Source organism: Lolium rigidum, chromosome 3, assembly GCF_022539505.1.
Source record: "Lolium rigidum isolate FL_2022 chromosome 3, APGP_CSIRO_Lrig_0.1, whole genome shotgun sequence".
Lineage (NCBI taxonomy): Eukaryota > Viridiplantae > Streptophyta > Magnoliopsida > Poales > Poaceae > Lolium > Lolium rigidum.
Window position 1 is genome coordinate 287,794,745 of NC_061510.1, and position 22,926 is coordinate 287,817,670.

The 22,926-nt window shown below is 41.8% G+C and overlaps 1 protein-coding gene and 1 long non-coding RNA gene across 2 annotated transcripts; both read left to right on the forward strand.

The window, feature by feature from the left end:
- The first annotated feature begins 453 nt into the window (after positions 1 to 453).
- LOC124699626 lies at positions 454 to 2,777 on the forward strand. Its single transcript, XM_047231900.1, has 4 exons — positions 454 to 953; positions 1,295 to 1,456; positions 1,542 to 1,734; positions 2,453 to 2,777. Exons 1-4 carry the CDS (start codon positions 753 to 755, stop codon positions 2,467 to 2,469), a joined length of 573 nt encoding a protein of 190 aa, XP_047087856.1. The 5' UTR covers positions 454 to 752; the 3' UTR covers positions 2,470 to 2,777.
- Positions 2,778 to 18,040: 15,263 nt separating this feature from the next.
- LOC124699627 lies at positions 18,041 to 18,704 on the forward strand. Its single transcript, XR_007001456.1, has 2 exons — positions 18,041 to 18,138; positions 18,475 to 18,704. It is a non-coding gene; the product is annotated as an uncharacterized LOC124699627 (long non-coding RNA).
- Positions 18,705 to 22,926: the final 4,222 nt, after the last annotated feature.

Below are 22,926 nucleotides of genomic sequence, written 5' to 3' on the forward strand. Positions count from 1 at the left end.
CATCCCCAACACCCCCGCAGATTGGCTGCTCCGGCGCCGGCAACCTCTTCGACGGAATGGCTGAGACGTCCGAAGGCGCCGGAATCAAGAAAGTATATCCGGCCGGCAGCGAGGACCGCATCGGTGCCCTGCCGGACGCGCTCCTACAGCAGGTGCTCTCCCTCCTGCCCTCTCGCGACGCTGTACGGACGTGCGTGCTCGCCACCCGCTGGCGCACCCTCTGGAAGTCCGTGCCCTCCCTTCGTATCTGTACTGCTGACGAGAGATACGGGAGCGCGCACGCGCTGAGCAAGTTCGTCAATCACCTGCTTCTCCTTCGCGACCGAACGCCTCTGCTTGAATGCGAGATCAGTTCACATGACGGGGACACCGATGAGGCATTCCGGTACATTGAACTCTTGCTGCGCTATGCTGTATCGTGCCAAGCTCGGGTGCTCCGTGTGGATGTCAAAGAAGGTAGACGCTTGTGTCTATCCGACGTGTCTCTTCTCAGCGACTACTTGACGAGTCTGGAGGTCTCCTTTGTAGAGGTTGTGGGACGCTTTCTGGATTTTTCGAGCTGCCCGGCATTGAAGGTGTTAAAGCTGAAACACTGTGCAATAGACGCTGACAGGATCTCGTCACAATCACTAACTCATCTTATCATCCATGATGTGATTTTTTGTTCCAATGGCCGCACTCGCATTTCTGCCCCAAGTCTTATTACCTTGCAACTAGGTGAGTTTGCGGGTTATACTCCTCTGCTTGAGCCTATGCCATCACTGGTGAGGGCATTTCTCAGGTTTGAAGAAAACTGTGATGATTATTGTGAGAACGATAATTACTTTGGGGACTGTGACAGTGAGTCATGTGATGGTTGCTCCTACAGCAAGTTTTATGACAAGGATGATTGTGTGCTTCTCAAAGGTCTGTCGGGCACTGTGAATTTAGAGTTGATAAGTCCATCTTATCTGGTATGCCTGCACCTTTTCCAATTCCTATTGTTCTTTGGCATCTTCTACAACTGTTGTATAATTTACTGCATGGCTACTGCCAATCGTCACCTTAAATCACTAGTGTCACTATGAAGACATGTCCCATTTTAAATATCTATTATTGTAAAAGTGGCAGCATGCTCGACTTGCGAACCTCAAAAAACAGAAGCTTGCAAAAATAGTTGTGGTGCATGAACATCTGAGTCTGCTAACACTTAATCACCTATGAAAAAATAGAACCCGTAAAAATAATTCATGATAAATTAACACTTCTGAAATTGCATCTTGAATAGTTCTTTAATCCTCTGCACCTTCTCCAGTTTATTGGCAGGATGGATTTTAAATGGCGCGTTATGTTTAGCCAGTTGAAAACATTGTTGCTTAGTGACTGGTGTGTGGCTGCAGACTTCAGTGGACTAATTTACTTTGTCCAGCACTCGCCAATTCTAGAGAGACTTACCCTTCAGCTTGAATGTTATGAGGTACATGATTTTTAAGATTTTTTTTATTTGAAGTTATTTCCATATGTTGTTGATTAATGTCAGTAAAATATTTTGTTTTCTACAGGAAAAAATTACGATCAAAAAAGAAGAAAGCTACAACCCAAGGTCACGATTCATGGTATCGGAGCACCTAAAAGTAGTTGAAATCAATTGTCGCAAGGAAGATGAAACAATTCACCATATTGTAAAGATCCTTGGTACACATGGAGTACCTCCTGAGTGCATTAACATCAAATCGAATTTCCGTGGCCTCGTGCGTAAGTAACTAACAACACATTCCACTATTATTACGTTTCTGTAATCTGATGCGTGTCCTTGAATTTGCACTGAAAAACACATCTCATTAGTTTAGATAATCTAACTGTTAAACATTGCATTAATTTAAAATTGGAAAAGTAAACTTCGTTCTTTTGGTGAAGCTAGAAATGAAGAAGTTTTCTATTGGACTGTTAAGTCACATCCACCTAACATATTTGGATAAGTATCTAAAGCTAAGCTCGAGCATCATTTGGGCTTAAGCACCATTGGTGCTACTACTTATCATGTATACCCAACGTTAACCTTAGTGACCTCACCTCTCGAGAAACAACTACAGCTGTTGCAGGTGCTTGTTGGCCTTTGTATTATGCCTATGTCGTTGTGTCTTGTGAGAGGGTAATTTTTTATTAGCATAGCAATCACAGCTATGCACTAAATGCGGGAACACTTCATTAAGAGTCCATATTCTATCCTCACAATGAGATGGTTTTGCCATGAGATGCTCTTTGCTTACTTTGAGGACAAGGGCAGTTGTCAATTAATAGCGTACCCTTCCAGCATTCACATGACTAGAACAAACTTCTATGTGGGCCAATCATCCAATTGGATTTTGTATAAAATATTTTCTGCATTTCAGCTCCCCTCTTCTCTTTAATTGTACCTTTCCCATTTCTTAGTGTGGCCTTTCATAACTTGCATCTTTTGTTCTTTATACAGGTTTCAGTTTCGAGTAAAGAAGTAGTTCTACTGGTCAACTATTTCCTTGCCCATTCGCACTTTATGCCACTGAATTTGGTACCTTGACATTGCTGCGTTCTGTCTACCAGGGTTGGATCTCTCTGTCCCGTTCTGAACTTGGTGTACATCTAAGTGGGTTGCTTATATCGTGAACTCAATATCAGTTCTGAACTGATTTCCCTGTTGGAATTCTTAGTTTTATTTAGATGTTTGAGGAACTTATCTAGTACCTGAACTCATGTAATATGGTATGTACGGTCTATCAAGTAAACTTCGATTATGCTTAAAGAGGCCTCGTGGACTGTTGTTGGAGTTGATTGGATTGGTTTTTAACCTTGCTTCCTTCATGTTGTGTTTGTTTTGCTTCGGGAGTCAGGTTTGGTTGGCAGGAATGCCAGATGGACTGATGTATACCCAAGGTAGTATCATATGCTGTTCCACACTGAAATGCTGAAACTTGGTTTATTCTCAACTCTTGACATATGTAAAATTCAAGAACAACTTAGTGCACGAGGGGAGATATGACTTAGTTGATTCAAAGAGTGGGGTTGAGAAGATTCTAAATTAAGTGAACCGGGTCTATATATAGTGGTTAATTCAAATATACAATGTGAATTAGCACTGATCGGATTGCAAACCCCAAATGCTGTAGAATTCTAGCTCACACATTTAGCAAGCAAAGTACACCCTCTATTACCGGTTACATGTTTGAAGAAAAACTTTGACTATTAATTTGGTCAACAAAATATGAAATATAAGCCACAAAAATTATAATGCTGGATTCCAATAGAAAAAAACTGGTTTGGGTAAAATGCATGAGAATTTGAAAGGTTTTGGTTGAATATATATATATATATATAACTATTCTCGAACCCTTTCTGAACTTCCGCGTGTTTCACAAGTGAACTTCTCGACGGAATATCAGAATTGCATATTCGTGCAGACAGTATTTTCATGTTGATTTTCAAACCGCTTATCGGAATGATGCATATAATATACCGTTGGATTCGTATAGTAATTTCGCATCTTTATCTTGTTCATTGTTTTTCGAAATTCTCTATTGTTTAAAAATAATTTTGAATATACAAAACAACATTTTCACGGATTTCAGCAATTCCGTGCAGTTTTTGAGGTCTAATTTCCAAAAGGTTCATCGGATTGATGCATATGATATGCCATTGGAAAGCTGTTGACTAGGCGCAACTTTTTCATATAGATCGTTTTCTCCAATTATATATAGTTTAAGAGCAGATTTGAAAAAGAAACATGATTCTACTTTCCGAAATACTAGAATTACATATTTATGCGGACAGTAATTTTAATTTAATCTTTGAATCGCTTATCGGAATGATTCATATAATATACTGTTGGATTCGTACAGTAATTTATCATCTTTTTCGTGTTCATTGTTTTTCCAAATTCTCTATTGTTTAAAAATAATTTTGAATATACAAAACAGTATTTTCGCGGATTTCACTAATTCCGTGCAGTTTTTGAGGTCTAATTTCTAAACGGTTCATCGGATTGATGCATATGATATGCCATTGGAAAGCTGTTGACTAGGCGCAACTTTTTCATATAGATCATTTTCCCCAATTCTTTAGAGTTTAAGAGAAGATTTGAAAAAACATAATTCTATTTTCCGGAACATTAGAATTAAATGTTTATGCGGACAGTATTTTTAATTTAATCTTTGAATCGCTTATCGGAATGATGCATATAATATACTATTGGATTCGTATAGTAATTTCGTATCTTTTTTGTGTTCGTTGTTTTTCCAAATTCTTTATTGTTTAAAAATAATTTCGAATATACAAAACAACATTTTCACGGATTTCACTAATTTCGTGCAGTTTTTGAGGTCTAATTTCCAAACGGTTTATTGGATTGATTCATATGATATGCCATTGGAAAGCTATTGACTAGGCGCAACTTTTATATATATATAATTTTCACCAATTATTCACATTTTAAGAGCAGATTTGAAAAAACATGATTCTACTTTTCGAATTTCTTGTTTTTATTTACTGTTTTTTGGGATTTATTTCCGAACCACTTGTCGGAATGTTCCAACTGAAAGTTTGTTGAAAAGATATTGATTAGGTGCAACTTTTTCGTGCTGAATTTTTTACAGCGAACTTCCTCGAGGTACAATGTGAACTTCAGGACGTTACGAAGTGAACTGTCATTTTGACCAAAGTGAATTTCAACAAAATGTAGTTGTAAAAGTGAACTTCCATGAGATGAAAAGTGTACTTCCACGCGGTACAAAGTGAAATTCATTTTTTACAAAAGTCAATTCCCACAAGAAGTAATTTTATCCGCGTGCAAAAAGGTGAACTTCTACGTGGTGCCAAGTGAACTTCCTCGTAGGGTACAAAGTGAACTACTGTTTTAACCTAAGTGAATTTTGACAAAAAAAAGTATTTTAGCTTGTTTGACAAAACGTAATGTGAACTTTCGAAAAATGATGTGAACTTCCGAAAAAAGTTAAGTGAACTTCCGAAAAATGAAGTGAACTTCCCGAAAATGAAGTGAACTTCCCAAAAAAGTAAAGTGAACTTCCGAAAAATAAAGTGAACTTCCCAAAAAAGGAGATTTTCTACCGATCCCAAATATCATGGGTGCCCTTTCCTTCGCTGTCCAGTGGGGTACGTGAGAGGGAACGAGGAAGATCTGGCGGACGAGGATCCCATGGCGGAGAGGGTTAGTTCATCTCTTCTCGATCCGCATGATTTATTCTCGCAAAGCCACATCCAAGTTCATCCTTCATCCCTTCCAGGTTCTCAACTGCAACACATGGATGTTCGAGGAATCGCTCGTCCGATATGCTCGCGAGGTAGAGCGGCTGTGCATCATGCAATCCGTCACCGAGGTCCATGACCCAATCGGACATGGAGAGAGTTCGTGGTCGTGTTCCGGGCGTCTCCAGATCGAGAAGAGCACCAACACACCGCCCCGCAGGGTCTGTGCTCTGTATGCGATGCCGTTTGTCGCATGATTTGGTGCCGGAAGCATTATCGTCGCCCTCATAGCTTTGGTGTTCTTTTAGTTGATTTTCTGCATCTCTCTATCCGACTTTGCGTTGTTCTAAAGGATTTTTAATGGGGTTAGATGTGTCCATTGTTGTGCAGGCATGAGAGGCAAGATTATTGCAGGTAGTCTCTGCATTTGTGTAGTCTGCTGTTGATACAGACCTACATCTTTTTAGGGTTTAGGTAGGCTTTTGCTTGTAGTAGAGTAGCCAGATCCAGCGTGACACAGCCTGTATGACACGGGTTTTTATGTTCACCCAGAGCTGGCAGGAGCAGGTTTACCGCAGAGACGGAGTTGAATGTATTTTTGAGTCCGGGATCCGGCTCAGCCGAGAGACGACTTTGGCGTTCGTGGCGTCCGTCGCCCGCACGTGACGGGCCTCCGGACACAGCAGCAGGGAGGTTTGTTTGTGATCTTTTTTCTTCGACCCCCTCCGCGCGCAGTTCTGCATTATCTCATGCCCTGCTTAATTACCACGTATTGATGCAGTCAATGGAAGTTCGCCCCGGCCGTCCACCTCGTAGTTCTAGGTCCGGTCGCCTCAAACGAGGTCAGCCAAGATCCGCTGGCTTCCATCCTGTACCACAGCTGGGCGCTCCCGACGCTGCCTCTCCTTCCATTAGGTCAACTTCCCCATCTTGCCAGGATTTTTTCTTGATCCAGTTTCGGTTCGTGTTGTATTGCAGATCCAAAATTATATTCTGATGTAGATGCGTACGTTGTGTTTGTGATGTATTCTTTAGCAGATAGCTTTCCCCATTGGATTTTCGAACAGGTTTGGTTGATTCCATTTTATTGATCCTTGTGGCATAGATAAGTCCGCAAGACTGCTACCATCTCCATGCTGATGCTTTTTTGGTTCGAGTCAGTTGGTTGCAGTAGATTGTATGCTCGTTGTCGGGCAGCTTTCCAATCCCGTTTTTTGTTGTTCATTTTAGTTTTAATTTTTTTGGTTTCTTTGTTTATTCTTGCAAGAATCCTAGCTTTATGTTCGGTGCCACCACCGCCTCCCGGCCATCTGTTCCTTCCTCCACGCCGGCCTGCATCCTTTCAGGCTGCAGCCCCAGGTCCCCATGGATTTTGCCTGCTCTACACTTGCATTTGATGCACCAAACAGAAATAAAGTGAGCACCGTTTTGGATTCAGAGTAGGCACCGATGGAATTCGAGTGGTTCTCCATTTGTCCCCAATTTGTAAATTCGATTGATTTTTTCTTGATGCATTGCTCTGTTTCAGTTAGTATGATTCTGAACAAATGCCCTTTTCCACTTCAAACCAACGTGAGCTGCTCATGTGTTACCTCGATGTGTTCTGATGCTGTTTTTACCCATGGCTTGTTATTCTTGCCGACCAGATGTTTTGTGGATTTGTGCTAATGGTGGTGGATGCAGATCACTTGCTCTTTTTAGATTAATGCGTGCCCACTCTCTATGCCAATGCTAATGGTCCGTAAGTTTTTTCTTGACCGTGTCACCTATGCACATATGCAAGCTCATAAATATTTAGGGTTCAAACACCCTCCTCACAAACAAAAACTTAATGGTGCCCAAGGAAATGATAAACTAGAACTCTTTGGTTAGCACCTAGCACCGTTTCCATTTTTTGCACGCACTCTTCCCTACCATATGTGGCTTTTTTTATATATATCATACCCCATTCTGATAGCATATGTTAGCATATTTCATTCTTGATTGATTTTCTTGTAAATGCGGGGCACCATTTATTTTCTGCCTGTTCTTGATTGATCTGCAAATAAGCTGAGCACCTTTTGTGATACATAGTAGTCACCGAAATTTGCTACTCTGAAATGTGTTGGGCATTCAGCTGGCCAAGACGTGTTTGTTTTAATCCTTCTGAATTAAATCGCTCTTTGGAATAATTATATGCCATTTTTATGCTCCTGGAACGAGTCGTCCTCCATTGGCACCCAGCCACAACATGTTATCTCCTCAATTTGAATGTGATTGGTCAGGTGTGAAGACCAGATCGCATCCATCAGGAGTTGGGGAATTGCTGCCTTTGTCTCGTTGATTGTTCAATGATGATTTTGACAAGGTACACTTTGTTATGTGAAGTGGCACCATTTCTGATTTTGAATAGGCACCGATAAAATCCCAATGGGCACCGTTTGTGATTTTCACTGCAACTGGTGGAATCAGTAGGCATTTAGTATTTCGATTGTAATTGATTTGGCTGGTTCCAGTTGCGTTTCTCTGATTACAAATATCTGATAAGGATGGTAAATTACATCTGAACCACGTACTGCTGTATTTCTCATTGCTGCTAGTCTACGTCAATTGGATAAGTGTTTTGGTACATACAAACCACACAACCATGTACCACAGAGTGCACCCGATGGATAAATCTTGCCCATCTATAAATTAGAGAATGATTCAGTGTACTGTCTCCGGTACGGAGCTTTTGTGCCCCTGAGGTATTTGTATTTTTCGCCTGACATGTAATATCCGTGTGTTCCTTCTTGCAAAAAACCATGCACTCTAATTATAGGAAAATGGCTATATGGAAAGCGGGAAATTTTCTGGTGAGAACAATTGTGATCTTTCCTTCTCTAATCTATTTTTGAGACACCGGATGGGAATGTACGAAGCACCATTTCATGATCTTTGTAGGCTCGGAATGAATTCGAATGGGCTCCTTTATCTATTTGTTCCAGTTTGTTCAATGTTTGGAAATATGCATGTATAAGAAGATGGTTTCCTTCCTGGCTGCCACTGCGTCCGTAGCTCGCATCCCCGTGTATGGCTTCCCGGTACGGTCAAACGGACTCAACGAATGTAAGTTTTTTCTCAGTTTACTCTTCACTTTGAAGAGGGCACCCATTAGATATGCGCCAAGCACCGTTCGTGCCAATGAACAGGCTCCTTTTGTTTGGGTGGTTGGTTCTTTTTATAAATTGTATGCAAATACCTAAGTCCTTCTGTTTCCCAGATTTTGATTTGGAGAAAAAACAAAATTGGTTATTCTAATGTTACTTGTTAACAACACCGTTTCTTAATTTGATATTTTTAATTTGATCTGGTACCTCTGTCAATTTAGGTCATTTAATCTGAATATAAATCAATGTTACTAGTACCACTACTAACCATGTCGAGAGTATATGCTTATTACTGCTTGTATGATCATTCTGTTCGAGGCCAAGTCCTAATTTAGTAGGGAGAAAATATGTTCTTTTATGGGTTGGCACACATGATGAAGGGAGTCATATTTGTCCTACTGCTCAAGAAGCTCCACTTTGTCCTGATTTTTATCCACTTGCATGAGCATAATGACTGGGAAAATGGTATCATTTGGGGCAATTCACTGGCAAATGAAAGCTAGGCTTCTTTTGAAGGACAAGCTTTGCCTCATTACAGTAGGAATGTGCCCCCTGACCTGACCTGACTTTGACTCATTGCCAATGCCATCTACAGGGCAACGTGACCATCGCTGCCAAGTTTGGAGTCAAGGTGAAGATCCGGAGCTATGCTTGTGAACAAGGTAAAGCCCTTGGCACCGCGAGTCATCAGTCTGAAACTTTTCCTGCTGTGTTATGCTGTGACACATGTCCTTGTCTTCTCTCCAGGACATCAATGGTGAAATCCATATTCATGTACCGCTGTTGAGGATGCCTGCCGATTTTCCAATTTAGGCCTCCAGCTGCTGCAGCTTATGATCTCGCTTATATTGCTTATGCCTCGAGCTGCTGCCGCTTATGATCTCCCTTATATTGCTTAGGCCTCCACATATCTGGATTGCGGCTCTATTCCGTTAATCAGATGTGTTGTATATTCGCCCAACATCTGGCTGTAATAATGCCGGACTAAAAACTGCTTAGTTAATTTTTGTTCTTTTTTGGTAGGAGTTTTCACCCCAGTTCTATGCTTGTACCAGTCTTGGAACATTTTCAATACCACACGGTTTGTTTTTTCATTGGTCATTGGGAACATAGGTTTATAAACCATATATTTATGATCATGCCAAAATACAATAATATCAATATCACATTGTAACCTTTTTCATTTTTTGGTAGAAATTTATTGATACACTAGCCCTACCCATTGGCTCCTATGAATACCGTGTTCAGAACCATTTATCTAGAATAGCACGCACCATTGGTTGAGACTTGTGGCCCCTTTTAAATATTGACTTGTGTTTTTTTCCACCTCAGTTTGTGTTCATACCCAAAAGAATAATATAAAAACTGTTATAGCTCACGCCAAAATATCAATATTGTAAGTATCATATTGTTACCTTTTTTTATTGTCCCAGATACTTGTTCCTACACTTGCCCTACCCATTGGCTCTTTTCAAAACCGCTGTTAGAACCATTCATGTAGAATAGCACGCACCTTTTGTTGAAACTTGCAGCTCCCTTTCAAACAACATCTTCTATACTTTTAAGCAGGTATATATATGGGGCCATAGGTTCTAATTTTTATACATAAACTCGGTGGGCCAAGTAGTTCGTGTCGGTGTGGCTATATGATAGAGTGTAGTTTTTAAAAATGTGTTCCAAGGTAGGGTAAACGACCCCCTTTCTAAACAAGTTTTTTTCCACCTTATCTAAATCAGTCAAATAAATTTCCTAGACAGCTATTGTACCTATATTGTGTCAATTTTAAGCCTCATATTAATTGAATTACTACTCATATTATTTTATTTTGAATAAACATGGTTTAACAGAAAACCATTATAAAAATTTCAAAACACGAAAATAAAATACGAAGTTCGGATCCTTCATAGCCTTCACGATGTTCAACATCTTCACCAACTTTGAATGCATCTTCCCCACCATAGGCCAGATGCACACCCGACCCTACAACCTCGACAACGAGGAGTGAACCGGCGAGTGAACTAGAAGATGGTGGTGAAGCGGCCAAAGTGAAAGAAATGGGTACCCGAAGATGTTGGTGAAGCGAGCCCAGTGGAAGATGGTGCAAAAAGCTTGTCATGTTTTAGTTTTATTGTGTCTATTTTTTTGTTTCCCGTGTTTATCTATGCCACGTCGTGTCCGTGGACTTATGTAAGGGTGCTACTCGTTTTCATTTTATTCATATATGTCATTATGTATGTGCAAAAAGCTCAAATTCTTGTTTTTTTTGCGCAAAAAAGTTTGTGTAAATAAGAAATTTTGCCGCAAAATACAACGTGCATAGCCAACTTGCCCCAAAATTTTGAAATCTCAATTGTGCATAAAAATGCTCAAAACAATCTCTAATTTAATTCTAGGGAAATTAAAAAAGTGGATAAGCAAAGAGAAAAGGCCACGTGTAAATAACCAGCTCTATTTTTTTTACCAAATCCAGTTTAAAGAAACTTATCATAGTAATCCTCCTAAACATAAATATATTTGAAAGCAATATATGGCGCGAGACCAAATTGGAAATACAGGGGAACGAGTGCAGATGATTTTTCCACATAAAAGGCTCTACAACTTTGTATACAATGAAGTCAAACTCAAGGCAGGTACCATACTGGATATCTGGGTGAGGATAATGACCACAACATGTTTTCACGATGTGTAGATAAATGAGGGTTTATGAGAAAAACAAAGACCTGTTTTTTTCTAAAGAAATATGGAAATCACCGGGTTAAGAGCAGCCTTAGCTGTTCACACCTGTCTAGATTTGTATTGTAGCATGAAGCAGTTATCTGGTTGAGGCAAGTAAACGACACACTTTTTCTGTGGAACCCGATGGATGTCGGTTTGCATGATACGTAGTGTGATGCCTATTAACAATAGAGACAATCTTTAGGTGTCACGTGTTCTGGCGACAAAAATTCTACAGCTGTACCGCAGCTGCCTCATCGATAAGCCAGGGTCCTAACCTAGAGCTCATACATCGTCGCAAAAACACTCGACCTGTATTCTCGATTAGCTCATGAAGCCATGGCCGCGGGTGAGAACCACAACCAGAGCGCTTGGCAGCCGGAGCTTCTTTACGTAGATTCAGAGGGGAGACAGATGATGTCTAGGCGGAACAAGAAGAGGAGCATGGTGCCGGCCGTTCTGGACAGACGAACGGATCAAAAACGGTGGCAGAGAATGAAAACTGCAAGATAACTAAACTCCATCGACGATCTGGCTTGATATGAACAAATGAGCTAAAGCTACCGTCTTCCTGAAGTTGGTGACTGCGTGGTGTCGACAACCTTGCTCCGGACGATGGCGCGCCTACCGGCACCGACACCGGTGACCCACGCTGTCAGCCATGTTCATCAGGCAGTCGCGGGCGGGGCTGTGACCATTTGCCCCTAAGCACAGGCCCACGTACGCCATGGCCAACGGAAAATCCTTCAAAGCTCTCAATGGGAACGGATGGCGAGGCCTGCAGGCTGCAGCAAAGGCATCTCATTTTATTGAAAACGAGGCACTAAACAAGAAATTCCCGTTACGGTTATGAGAGAGAAGAAGAGGTCCGACATGGGGATGGAACCTAACCTAACTTAGCTCGAACCCATCACGTGATTCGAAAAAGGTGGTCACATGTCTCGAAAGAGGTGGTCACATGTCTCGAAAGAGGTGAAAGCTCGAATCCTATAGGCTAGAATAGGCTGCAGCTAGGTTGCCCAAAATAATACCCGTGTAAGAGGAAAGATGCCGGTCCCCCTTACTATTTTGGATTATGGGTGTGTAGAAACCAAACAAAGTAGATCCTTTTAGGTAAAAAAGTGCGGATCTCAATGCGAATGAGTTGTTCCGATTACACCATCCACTACTTACAAACATAGCAAATCCATGCGCTATTTGACTCCCTGGGGGTAGAATATTATTCTGCACCCCGCCAGACTACGCCCGAGCCGCACCACACCGAACCAGACCGCGCGCTCCCGCCAGGTAGTAAGCGACGTAAGAAACGTCGAATGCCAAGTAATATGCTTGGGCAGTTTACGTCGTCCCACGATCGAGGGCCAGCCCATCATCTCATGACCCAGGTCCTTTCGCAAACCACCGCCGTAGAAAAAAGCATGCATCTGAGGTAAGAAGAAAAGTGGCCACAGTGCCACACGGCACACGTCCAGCCCCACGTTTTTTTCTTTCGACAGTGAACACGTACAGCCCCAAGACTCATTCTGCCAAGTACCACAAGAAAACTTGATCTAAACTTAATGCATTTCTAGATGCACCACAATTCTAATCGTAAGACACTGAAAAAAATTCCACTTGGGCAAATTGTCACGAAGGAAAAGGAGCTCCAAGCTGGCCAGAAAATGACTGGACGTAAGAATTATAAACATTGTACCAATAAAATCATAAGCATAAAGAAAATCAACATGCCCTCGTAGTCAAATCTCTCAGTTTTAAAGATGCATGACTGACAAATGGGTACAGAAATAATGTATTACTCCCTCTATGCCAAAATGTAGTGCCTATAAGATTTTTTCGAAGTCAAACAATGCAAACTTTGACCAAATTTTTATAAATATTACAGACATCTCGAATATCAAATCAATACCGTTAGATTCAGCGTGAAGTATACTTCAATATGGTATATATAGGGTATTGTACATATACACATTTTCCTCAATAATCTTAGTCAAAGTTAGGAAAGATTGACTTTCGCAGAAACCAATGCACACTATATTTTGGCATGGCACGGAGGGAGTACGTAGCAATGACTTACAATTAGGTTCCTTAAACAGCTCTGGAATTTCGTAAGCCGTAGACTTGCAATGATATGAATTACAGAGTATAAAAAATAGAATAAAACCAGTCATATACAAGTTGTAAAATTTGGGTTCAGCATGCTAAACACCTGAAACCCAACTGAGAAGCATTAATCAAATGCCATCGTCTTCGAAACTGTTCTGCTTGCCTTCCATTTGGAAAAATACTATGCAGTACTTCTATACATTTGTCAGGACTCAGGAGCATCTTGTTAAACAATATAAGACTGCTCAAAGATGCTTCACTAGCTCGAGAGTGCAGCTTTTTAACCAATCTGCAAGAAGATGGACCTGCTTAGCTTATTTCTTAAATTGTAGATTTATAGGCAAGAGATTAATCTGCAAGAAACGAATTCTGACAAAGCATAGAATGCTTTTACCACGCCATCTTCCGTGTTCAACGCATGCTATCAAAGATGTGTGCAATCATCTACAACTAGTGGAAGCTAGTGTGAGACAGGTACCTATACTGAAATAAAAGCAAGAGACAACCTAATAAAAAGAGAAAAAACAAAAGCAAGAACTGAAATAATCGTGTCAGCTTACAGAGTTCTTCTGCTTGAGAGCATCCTAGTTAAAATGACCAGCTTTCTTACAGTTTGAAATAACACAACACTATGCAACACATAACATCACATATTATGACAGAAACCACATAATCAGTCACTTTTCTGCTATTGCATATCTTCTATTCATCAACTAATCATCATCACAGCTGCAGCCCAATATGGATAACAATAAACATAGTCCATAAAAAGAGTAGATATAGAATTATCATTCTTAGCATACAAAAATGAAATTATGGACATAAATGAACAATATAAGAAAACAAACAAGTGTGAAGTACAGCGAGCATCAACATTAAGGGCTTTCCAATGCAATTCATGCACTAACAAGGTAAACAAGGCGAACAAGTCATTTTTTCTACCATTCAGACAATGAATGCTAATTCCAGAGATAAGTCAGGGCAGCACTACTCATATGTTGAAATAATAAGAGTTCATAACAATCATCATCAAAGAAAGAGAATCAATTACCTTCCTGACTTGTTATGGCAGTTATGTATTGCGATCTCTATGCCATTGGCAAATATACCGTTTACATAATTTAAAATCTAAATAGTATATGTATCACTTGCGAAAAATGACTATAGAATATCAAATCAAGCATACAATCTACCCATGAAGTATTAAATGAAGAGAAAATTCAGACAAAGAAGCATTGTCCACCTGAAGAGTATAGAATATAGATGCACCCCGGAGTCATGAGCAAATTTGGTGCACATCAGCATGTGTGCTTGCGATCATCATTATGACACTAATAAGAATAATTAAATATCAGAAAATACTAGCGATGTTGCTTGATAAAGACAAGTAAGTTTGTTTACTAAAGCTGTCTCACCTCCATACCATGGCACGTCAAACAAATGAAATTTCTAGTTAGAAGTTTCGTTCGTGAAGACACAAAATAAAAGTTGTCTACATGCGCCATTTTTTATGTATATGAATTATGTGGCATCAAAACTTAAATAGCTTACCAAACTTTTCAGTGCATAAAACAACAAAAAATGGCTCGATGTGGTCCTCTTGTACTGTGTACCAATATTCTGCAACAAGTAATCAAAAAGAAACGTAAAAGCATCTTAACTCCCTAATGTGGAGTTGCAAACATGTCTGCATTGAAAGTTCGGTTTATTTACAGAAGCAATAATATGAACAATATGCTCGTTCACATACGACATCTAAAAGCACGTCAGCATACTATGATTTCTATATCAGTACAAACCTTTTGACCCACAGCGAATACCCTTTACCAGAATGGAGCTAAAGAAGTATATCTAGTAATAGTATTTGGATGAATTCGCTATTCATTAAAAAATACCAGGTCCAACAGATTAAAACTGGATGCCGTTTTGATTTATCCAAATCCAAATACAGATCTCGCCTATCTTAAGGTGGAATCACAAATTACTTAAATCAAGACCAGAATTATAGTGGTAGTGTATTCAACCAAATATTGTGCAAATTGATGCACACACAAAGATATATATTGTTCTCAAACATATCGACATCCAAACCATGGTAAATCAAGCAAATGCAGCATCTAGTGCACGCTAACAATTTCAGTTACATAATCGGAAATTTAAGTAGTTTATGTATTACTTGCAAGAATGGATGTAAAGTAACAAATCAAGCATACAATCAGCCATCAAGTGTTTAGGAAAAGAATATTCAAAGAATTATACAGAATATAGATGCATCCCAGAGTAATGAGCGAAATTTGGGGCACATCGTTTATGCACTAATAAGGAGAATGAATTAGCACAATGTACTAGGGGTGTTGGTTGGTAAATAACAAAATAAGTAAATTCGTTTTCTGAAGATCTCTCACCTCCATACCATGCCCCGTCAAGAAAATGAAGCTTCTAGTTTGAAGTTGTGCTCATGTAGTTTGCTGTAGGTCTTGGCTATGGAAACTTCAATTGCCTTTACATCATACAGATCAAAGCCATGGAGGTGGTTCTCTGCAGCTTCAGTAACTAAAGCTCACCATTACATGGGGGGATTTTTTGGGCCAACAAAAAAAAACTAGAATAGCTAAGAGTCAAATTGGACCTGAACCATAAAAGCAATACCAGTTACCTCATACTATGTTTAATGATGAAATAAGTTATATGGCCACAACTCATCTTTGAAGGTCAACACAGCTGGGAAAATGCATAAACTCCGTTATAATCTGTCGTGATTCCGCACATACATCCAGAAATAATTCCCGTTTCAAATACTGGCTAGAATGTGTCTTACGTCTCTTCTAAGCTAAGCTTATCTCTTCAAGCTATTATAACTCCCAAAATCAGCACAATTGCACATGAACCAAATTATCATATAGCGAACGTTTTATTGCGTAATCCTTTCAGTATGACCGAGATAATCTAAAACCTATCTAGATCTGATAATGCTTAATCTAATAATAATGAAGATTTGATGGACCAGAACATATAAAAAAGTAGCGCTGAACCTGCGGAGACATTATAGACAACATAATTTGTAGCTCAAGACAGATTAGGATTGGTAGCTGGACTCGAGGTGACGCTAGGTCTGATTGGGAGAGAGAAGCTATTTTTGATTCGTCCCTGACATCAAATCTTGTACCTCACGGACCAGATCATCACCGCCATGAAATTCTTTACCATCCTTGGCTGAGTAGGACAAAGGCTCACATTATCAAATCTAATGGAGGCCATAATAAAATTCGTGCAAGAAGATGGAAACGAGCAATAGTTACCAAGCAATACGCGTCGAATCTGAGTCTGTGGCCGCCGTAGTCACCAGTTGCCGTCACCCGCCGGCCGCTCGTCCAATCCCCTCCGGTAGAAATAAAGCACGCCACGCCGCCATTGCTGCCGATGCGGCCGCCCGACCACGGCGCCCCAATTCCTTAAGCCGACCACGACACTGCCCAGGACACGATTGCTCCGCCAACCGCCCACCTGCTCGCCGCCGGACGGACATCCGCTCACCGCGCAGCCGCTCGCCGCCCGACCTAATCCCCGGCTGTAGCCCTTGCCGACCGCCGCAATTCCAGCTGCAGCGCTCGCCGCCGGCACCACGCCTCTAGCGGTCGAAATTTCAGAACTGCACGCACACGAGTGGGAAGATGGTGGGCTAGCTCGTAACCACAGACTCCATGACCAAAAAGAGGAGAGAACCGTCGATGTAAAAAGAAAATTAAAATTATGTTAACCCTGATGGACCAGACTTCGTTGGGTTCGGCTAACAGGTTCGGTGGACGATGCCTGGTCCGGCTTACTATAACGACCCGAGTGCAGAATATTATTCTGCTCCCAGGGTATCTAATAGAGTTCCCTATATATATATATATATATATATATATATATATATATAGACAAAAGCTTTCGTACGCAACAGAACTGCAGTGACAGCTATCGTTGCCATTCAATTGTTTCATGGAGATTCGTGCCAGGCAGAGGAAATCATTTCGGATAGAGGTGCTTATCTATTTAGTGGCCCGAGACCTGTGGTCGATGCTCAGTTTGCCAGAGTCAGGCCCAGCAGTAGGCCCACACCTGTTCCCGTCAGACAGACTAGCCGTTTGGCCTGGTGGAAACCCGGTGAGGGCGTGACCCGATGCCCCGACCCATGACCCCGTGACCACTGCTCCACTTTCTGCCTGCCCCGACCCCCTCGCCTCCTCCTGGTTTCCGGCCGGAGCTCCGGTAGCTCCCAGCCATGCCTTCCCCTCCACCCATCGTTTCCGTCCATGGTTCCAGCTGAAGCTCCTCACCCCCCCCCCCCCCCCCCCCATCATTTCCGTCCACGGTTCTGGCCGGAGTTCCCCTCCCAGATCTAGTCGAAACAAAAGCAAGAACGAACACAATTTACCAGGGCCGCGGAGCTGTGGATCCAGCGGCTTCGAGGCACAAGCACCGAGCTGCACCAGCCCTCTTAGTCGTAGAAGCTCATTTCCCTCCGTCTAACCCTCCGGCCGGACACATCTTGTTTTCTGACCGATTGGCCATAGTTATGTGGAATTGGGTCAAAAGTTCTTGTTAATGGATGGATTTTGCATGCCCGCCAATTGTGTTCTCACTAATTTTGTACTTTCCGTTTATCCTTTTTTTGTGAGTTTATACCTAATCGAAGGATTGTGCGTGGACCGGAGCAGGGTCATGCATGGTGGGTCTGCACGCCGGCGACACTCCTCGACGCACGCAGCCCCCCCCCCCCCCGCTCCTGGCAGTGTCCGACGCTGTCGCCAGTGGCGGCATAAGCCAGTCGATCTTCTCGCTTGCACACGCGCTCGCGTCAAGGAGTCGCCCCTGCTCGTTGTCCTGCTGCGCGCCACCGGGAGCAGGCAGGCAGCCCGTCTGTCGTCTCCCCTGGATCTTCAGACCGATCCTGGGTGGATGGAGTTCAATGGTCATTAGTATACAGATAAATGTGCAATGCTTTTTCTCTCTGTTCCGCTTGATTGATTTTCCTTCCTCTTGCTTGGCATTCTGTTGTGGTCTGTAGCCGACAACGTGTTTGCTGCTATTAGAATTTATTCCTTGGTATGTGTCTCTGGTATCATAAATTAACTTTTCTGAGTTTTCGTAGTTAGCCGAATCCAGGTTTTAAGGCCTATAACCTGTTCCTTTTAGCTCCCATAAATATGTAGAAATTACACTCAAATATAACCTGTTCCTTTTAGCTCTCATAAACTCTGGAATATATGCACAAATTACACTCAATTTTTTTGTTTGTAGTCTAAACTTCAATTCTGTCTTTGTTCAGATTCAGTGGAGCCATAATTAGATCAACATTCTCAAGAGTCAAGTCATAGAGACTGTGATTTCGGCAACTGTGTTCTCCCAGAAGTGATGGCCTTGCCAACAGAATGGCACAATCTGAATGCTTCACCTGACGGTGGTCAGGTGTATGCTTAGTTTAGCTAATGTAAAATGATGTGGGGTTCTTGCTGTTGTCCGTACACAAATCTTTTCAATAAAGATGTTTTGGGCTGATCTCATCCATATCATGTAGCTTCAACCTTTGTACTTTGTTGCTATTTTCTGAAGCAGCGTACTGATTCTTGATATAACTTCTTCTGTAGCCTGGACGCACTAGCCGAAGAGGAACCTGAGAAGTACCAATCTCACTCCAGTGAGTACATCAAGAGGGGGATCGATGATGATGGCATGGAAGCGATGTACAAGAAGGTGCATGGTGCAATCCATGTCGATCCATTCTTCAGTGAGTACATCTGTCATTTGGCTTACTGTCCATTCTTTTGGCCCAAATATGTGTACATTTGAATGCCTAAGAGAGGCCAACCGCGGATTGAGACAAAATTTCTTTCTAATTGTACAGTAAACATTGTCAAGTAAATTATTCGGCAATGGCACTTAATCAAGCATGCATAGTGTTTGTGTCGCTAGTGTTAGTATCAGTCAACCGAATTGATAGGTGCAATCACATTACCTGAACAGTGCCCTCCCTTTTTTAGTGATTTATAGCACCATCCAACATATGCATTGACTTCTGCATTTTTCAGATGTGAAATCAGTATACTGTTAAGGTTTAGGTATTATCAGGTGATATTGTCCTCATAATTTTTCCTTTCTCTGCAGGAATGTTCACCATGCAGGTTCTCATATGGCTGGACACATATCGAGTCTGCACCTGCTGTGGCGTTACCATCATCAGGCAGCTTGGCGGAGGTGCTTAATCAGCTCCGCCAGATGAACGAGGGCATGACCGACATAAGAGCCTGTTTAGCTGAGGCAAGAATGGCTTACATGGATTCTTTCTGCGCTGCAAGGACGAACAGGATGATTGTGCTGTCCCCTATTCTTTGTTTGGCTTGGCTGCATCCTCGCTAAGCTCATCCAGATGTGATGTTCATTAGGGTAATGATTTTGGTAGTGTTAGTCTTGATTTTGTTTATGGATGACTTTGCATTTGGTGTGTTGCCATGTACCAGATTGTAAGAGTGACTAATGGTTTAAATATATGATGTTATTTATTTTAGTCTGCACTCGACATGTTGCATTTGCCAATTTACCGATTTACCGATTACTTAGAATTGGTAGCGCTGCCGATTAGCATTGAAATATATTCGAGATACCGATAGCCTTATAATGAAGGTGCGACTGACCTCGACGTATGTGTTTGTAGAGCGATCCAAGATCCAAGCCCCTAGTTACTAAGTACCGAATGTTATATTAGCAGGGTACGACTTACATTGACTTTAGGAGCTTTTTGTAGACTTTAGGTGCTTTTTGTACGGGTACGAATAGCCTTGTAATAAAGGTACGACTTAGCTAGACGTAGGTGCTTGCACAATATTTTTAATGATCTGTCAGCCAAGTATGACATAATCTTAAGGTACCGCTACAACTTAGAACAGGTAGGCGCATTGATTAGCGTTTGAAATATATTCGATGTACCAATAGCCTTAAAACGATATGTCAGTGGGGTACGACATAGACATAATCCTAAGGTAGGTGCTGACACACAAGTGTTCCGTTTAAAGTCGGAACTTAGAACCGGTAGCATGTCGATTTACATTGAAATTTATTCGAGGTACCGATAGGCTTATAATGAATGTGCGGTTGATCTCGGCGTAGGTGGCTGTTGAACAATCTAAACCCCTAATTACTAAGTACCAAATGTTATATTAGCGGGGTACGACTTACAATGACTTTAAGTGCTTTTTGTACGGTGCTAATAGCCCTATAATAAAGGTACGACTTACCTAGACGTATGTTCTTGCACAACATTTTTCAAGACTCTAAATCCTAACTACCGAATGATCTGTCAGCGAGGTATGACATAATCTTAAGGTAGGTGTTGATGAAAACGAGTGATCCGATTTACTGCTACAACTTAGAACCGGTAGCCCCTCCGATTAGCGTTGAAATATATTTGATGTACCGATAGCCTTAAAACGAAGGTACGGCTGACCTTGGTGTAGGTGCTTGTTGAGTGATCCAAACCCCTAATTACTAAGTACCGAATGTTATATTAGCGCGGTACGACTCACATTGACCTTAGGTGCTTTTTGTATGGGTACTAATAGCCATGTAATAAAGGTACGATTTACATAGATGTAGGTGCTTGTACAACATTTTCAAAACTCTAAACCCTAAGTACCGAATGATCTGTCAGCGGGGTACCGCATAATCCTAAGGTAGGTGCTGATGCACGAGGGTTCCATTTTACCGTTAGAACTTAGAACCGGAAGCACTGCCAACATTTTCAAAACTCTAAACCCTAAGTACCGAATGATCTGTCAGCGGGGTACCACATAATCCTAAGGTAGGTGCTGTTGCACGAGGGTACCGGCAAATTTGAATAGGTACCGATATTTTAGTCTTTTCTATAGGTACTTAACAATTTCAACTATATCCTACTACAAGAGGGTGCTTCAGAAATTAAGAGGTGGTGCCAGATTTTATGCAAGACATATGTCTTGCGACATCAAGCCGCTGATTTGCAAGTTGATTTTTTAGTTTTTCTATAGGTACTTGAGGTACGAGATCGTTTTACAAGAGGGTGCGTGAAAAGTTAGGATGTGGTACTACAATTGAAAAGATATGTTGTGGCGCCGAATAATTTTCATTGGCATACAAAATGACTCACGACATCAGAACTATTGATTTACTAGTTTAATTATCTTTTGAGTCTATTTTTACGTACTTAGCAATTTAAACTCGGGTGCCGGATGTATTTTTAGGAAGGTGCTTGAAAAGTTTAATCGTGGTGCCGAATAATTTTGCTTGGCCTATAGAATGACATGCGACATCAGATATCCTAATAACCCAATTGAGGTACTTAACAATATCATCTGGGTGCCGAATGTAATTTTAGGAGGGTGCTTGAAAAGTGCTGTTGCAGTGCCGAATAATTTTGGCTGACATACAAAATTACTAGCGGACATTGGAACTACATATTTATTACATGTTTGATTATCTCTTAAGTATAATTTTTTAGCTACTTAGCAATGTAAAACTGGGTGCCAGATTTATATTTAGGAAGATACTTGAAAAGTTTAGTCGTGGTGCGGAATAATTAATTTTGCTTGGTCTACGGAATGACTTGCGACATCGGACATTCCAATAATAATCCATATAAGGTACGGAGTACTTAATAATATTAGGTTGGTGCCGAATGTATTTATAGAAAGGTGCTTTGAAACTTCCCAAATCCCTCACATGCTATTCCTAGTTCTAGTGCTACCTCTGTTTCTGCAGATAACTTCTTGCACCAATATACGGACTTACAGAGTATATACCAGGCCAGACCAAGGGCGGGTAGGAGGAGAGGCAATGGATCGAGATGGGACGCCGTGTTTGGGTCAGTGCTGTAGCAGACCAAGGCGTCTTCCGGCCGGCCGGCGGCGGCGGAGGCAGGACCTCAAAGGCTCAAACGTGTTTCCAAATCGGCTCCGCATGGTCGCAATGCCGCGCTGCAGCACCCATGGATCAAGAGGCGAGTTGGAGGGCGGAGGATTCGGATGGCCGTGGCCAAGTTGCCGCCGGCGACTGGCTACATGCTTCACGGTGTCAGTTGCGATGGTGGCTGCCTGGCTGGGAGGGCAACCAGCTGACTGCCTCTCCGACTCTGAGTCGCTCGATGGGGATATTGAGGATCCGGTGACTGAACTCCGGTTGCGGAAAACGGCGTGCCGCCGACGACACCATTGAGCTGAGCTTCGTTTCCATCGGCCACCATGCCGGCGCCGCCCATCGGAGAGAGGCAGGAACCATAGAAATCGCTCCAGGTACGGGCCTAGCAGGCTTCTGGTACCTAGTGTGTACGGCATTGTGGGTGTTGGATCCCTTCAAGTACCGGACCGCGACGGAAGACCACTACGGTACCGGCCCGAGCTTAGACATGTCAACGAGAACACAGAGCAATTTAAAAGGAAACTTTGCCACAATGGGGAACGGCACGTAGTCCTGCTAGAGCCCAGGAGCTGACCGTGGCCTGGACGCTTTAATTTGAAATCCCTGCACACACCTGGCCCAATGCTCTGAACAACAGTAATAAATAGGTCGATTTTGAATTCATTATGAGCCCTCTGATCACAATACACACCAAAACGGCAACCAGAATCAAAAAATCTGAACGGCGCATGTGCACCAAGGTGAGAGAAATGCTTTCTTACTCCTTTTCTATGAGACACACATGAACTAATAGAAGAAAAGAAGTACCAATCTCAAAGCACATGGACGGTGATGA

Excerpts from the sequence above, each read along its gene's own strand:
- LOC124699626 (XM_047231900.1), top strand. The coding sequence starts at position 753 with ATGCCATCACTGGTGAGGGCATTTCTCAGGTTTGAAGAAAACTGTGAT. Across the intron at positions 954-1,294 it reads TGATAAGTCCATCTTATCTG|TTTATTGGCAGGATGGATTT; the intron begins GTATGCCTGCAC and ends CACCTTCTCCAG. Across the intron at positions 1,457-1,541 it reads TTCAGCTTGAATGTTATGAG|GAAAAAATTACGATCAAAAA; the intron begins GTACATGATTTT and ends TGTTTTCTACAG.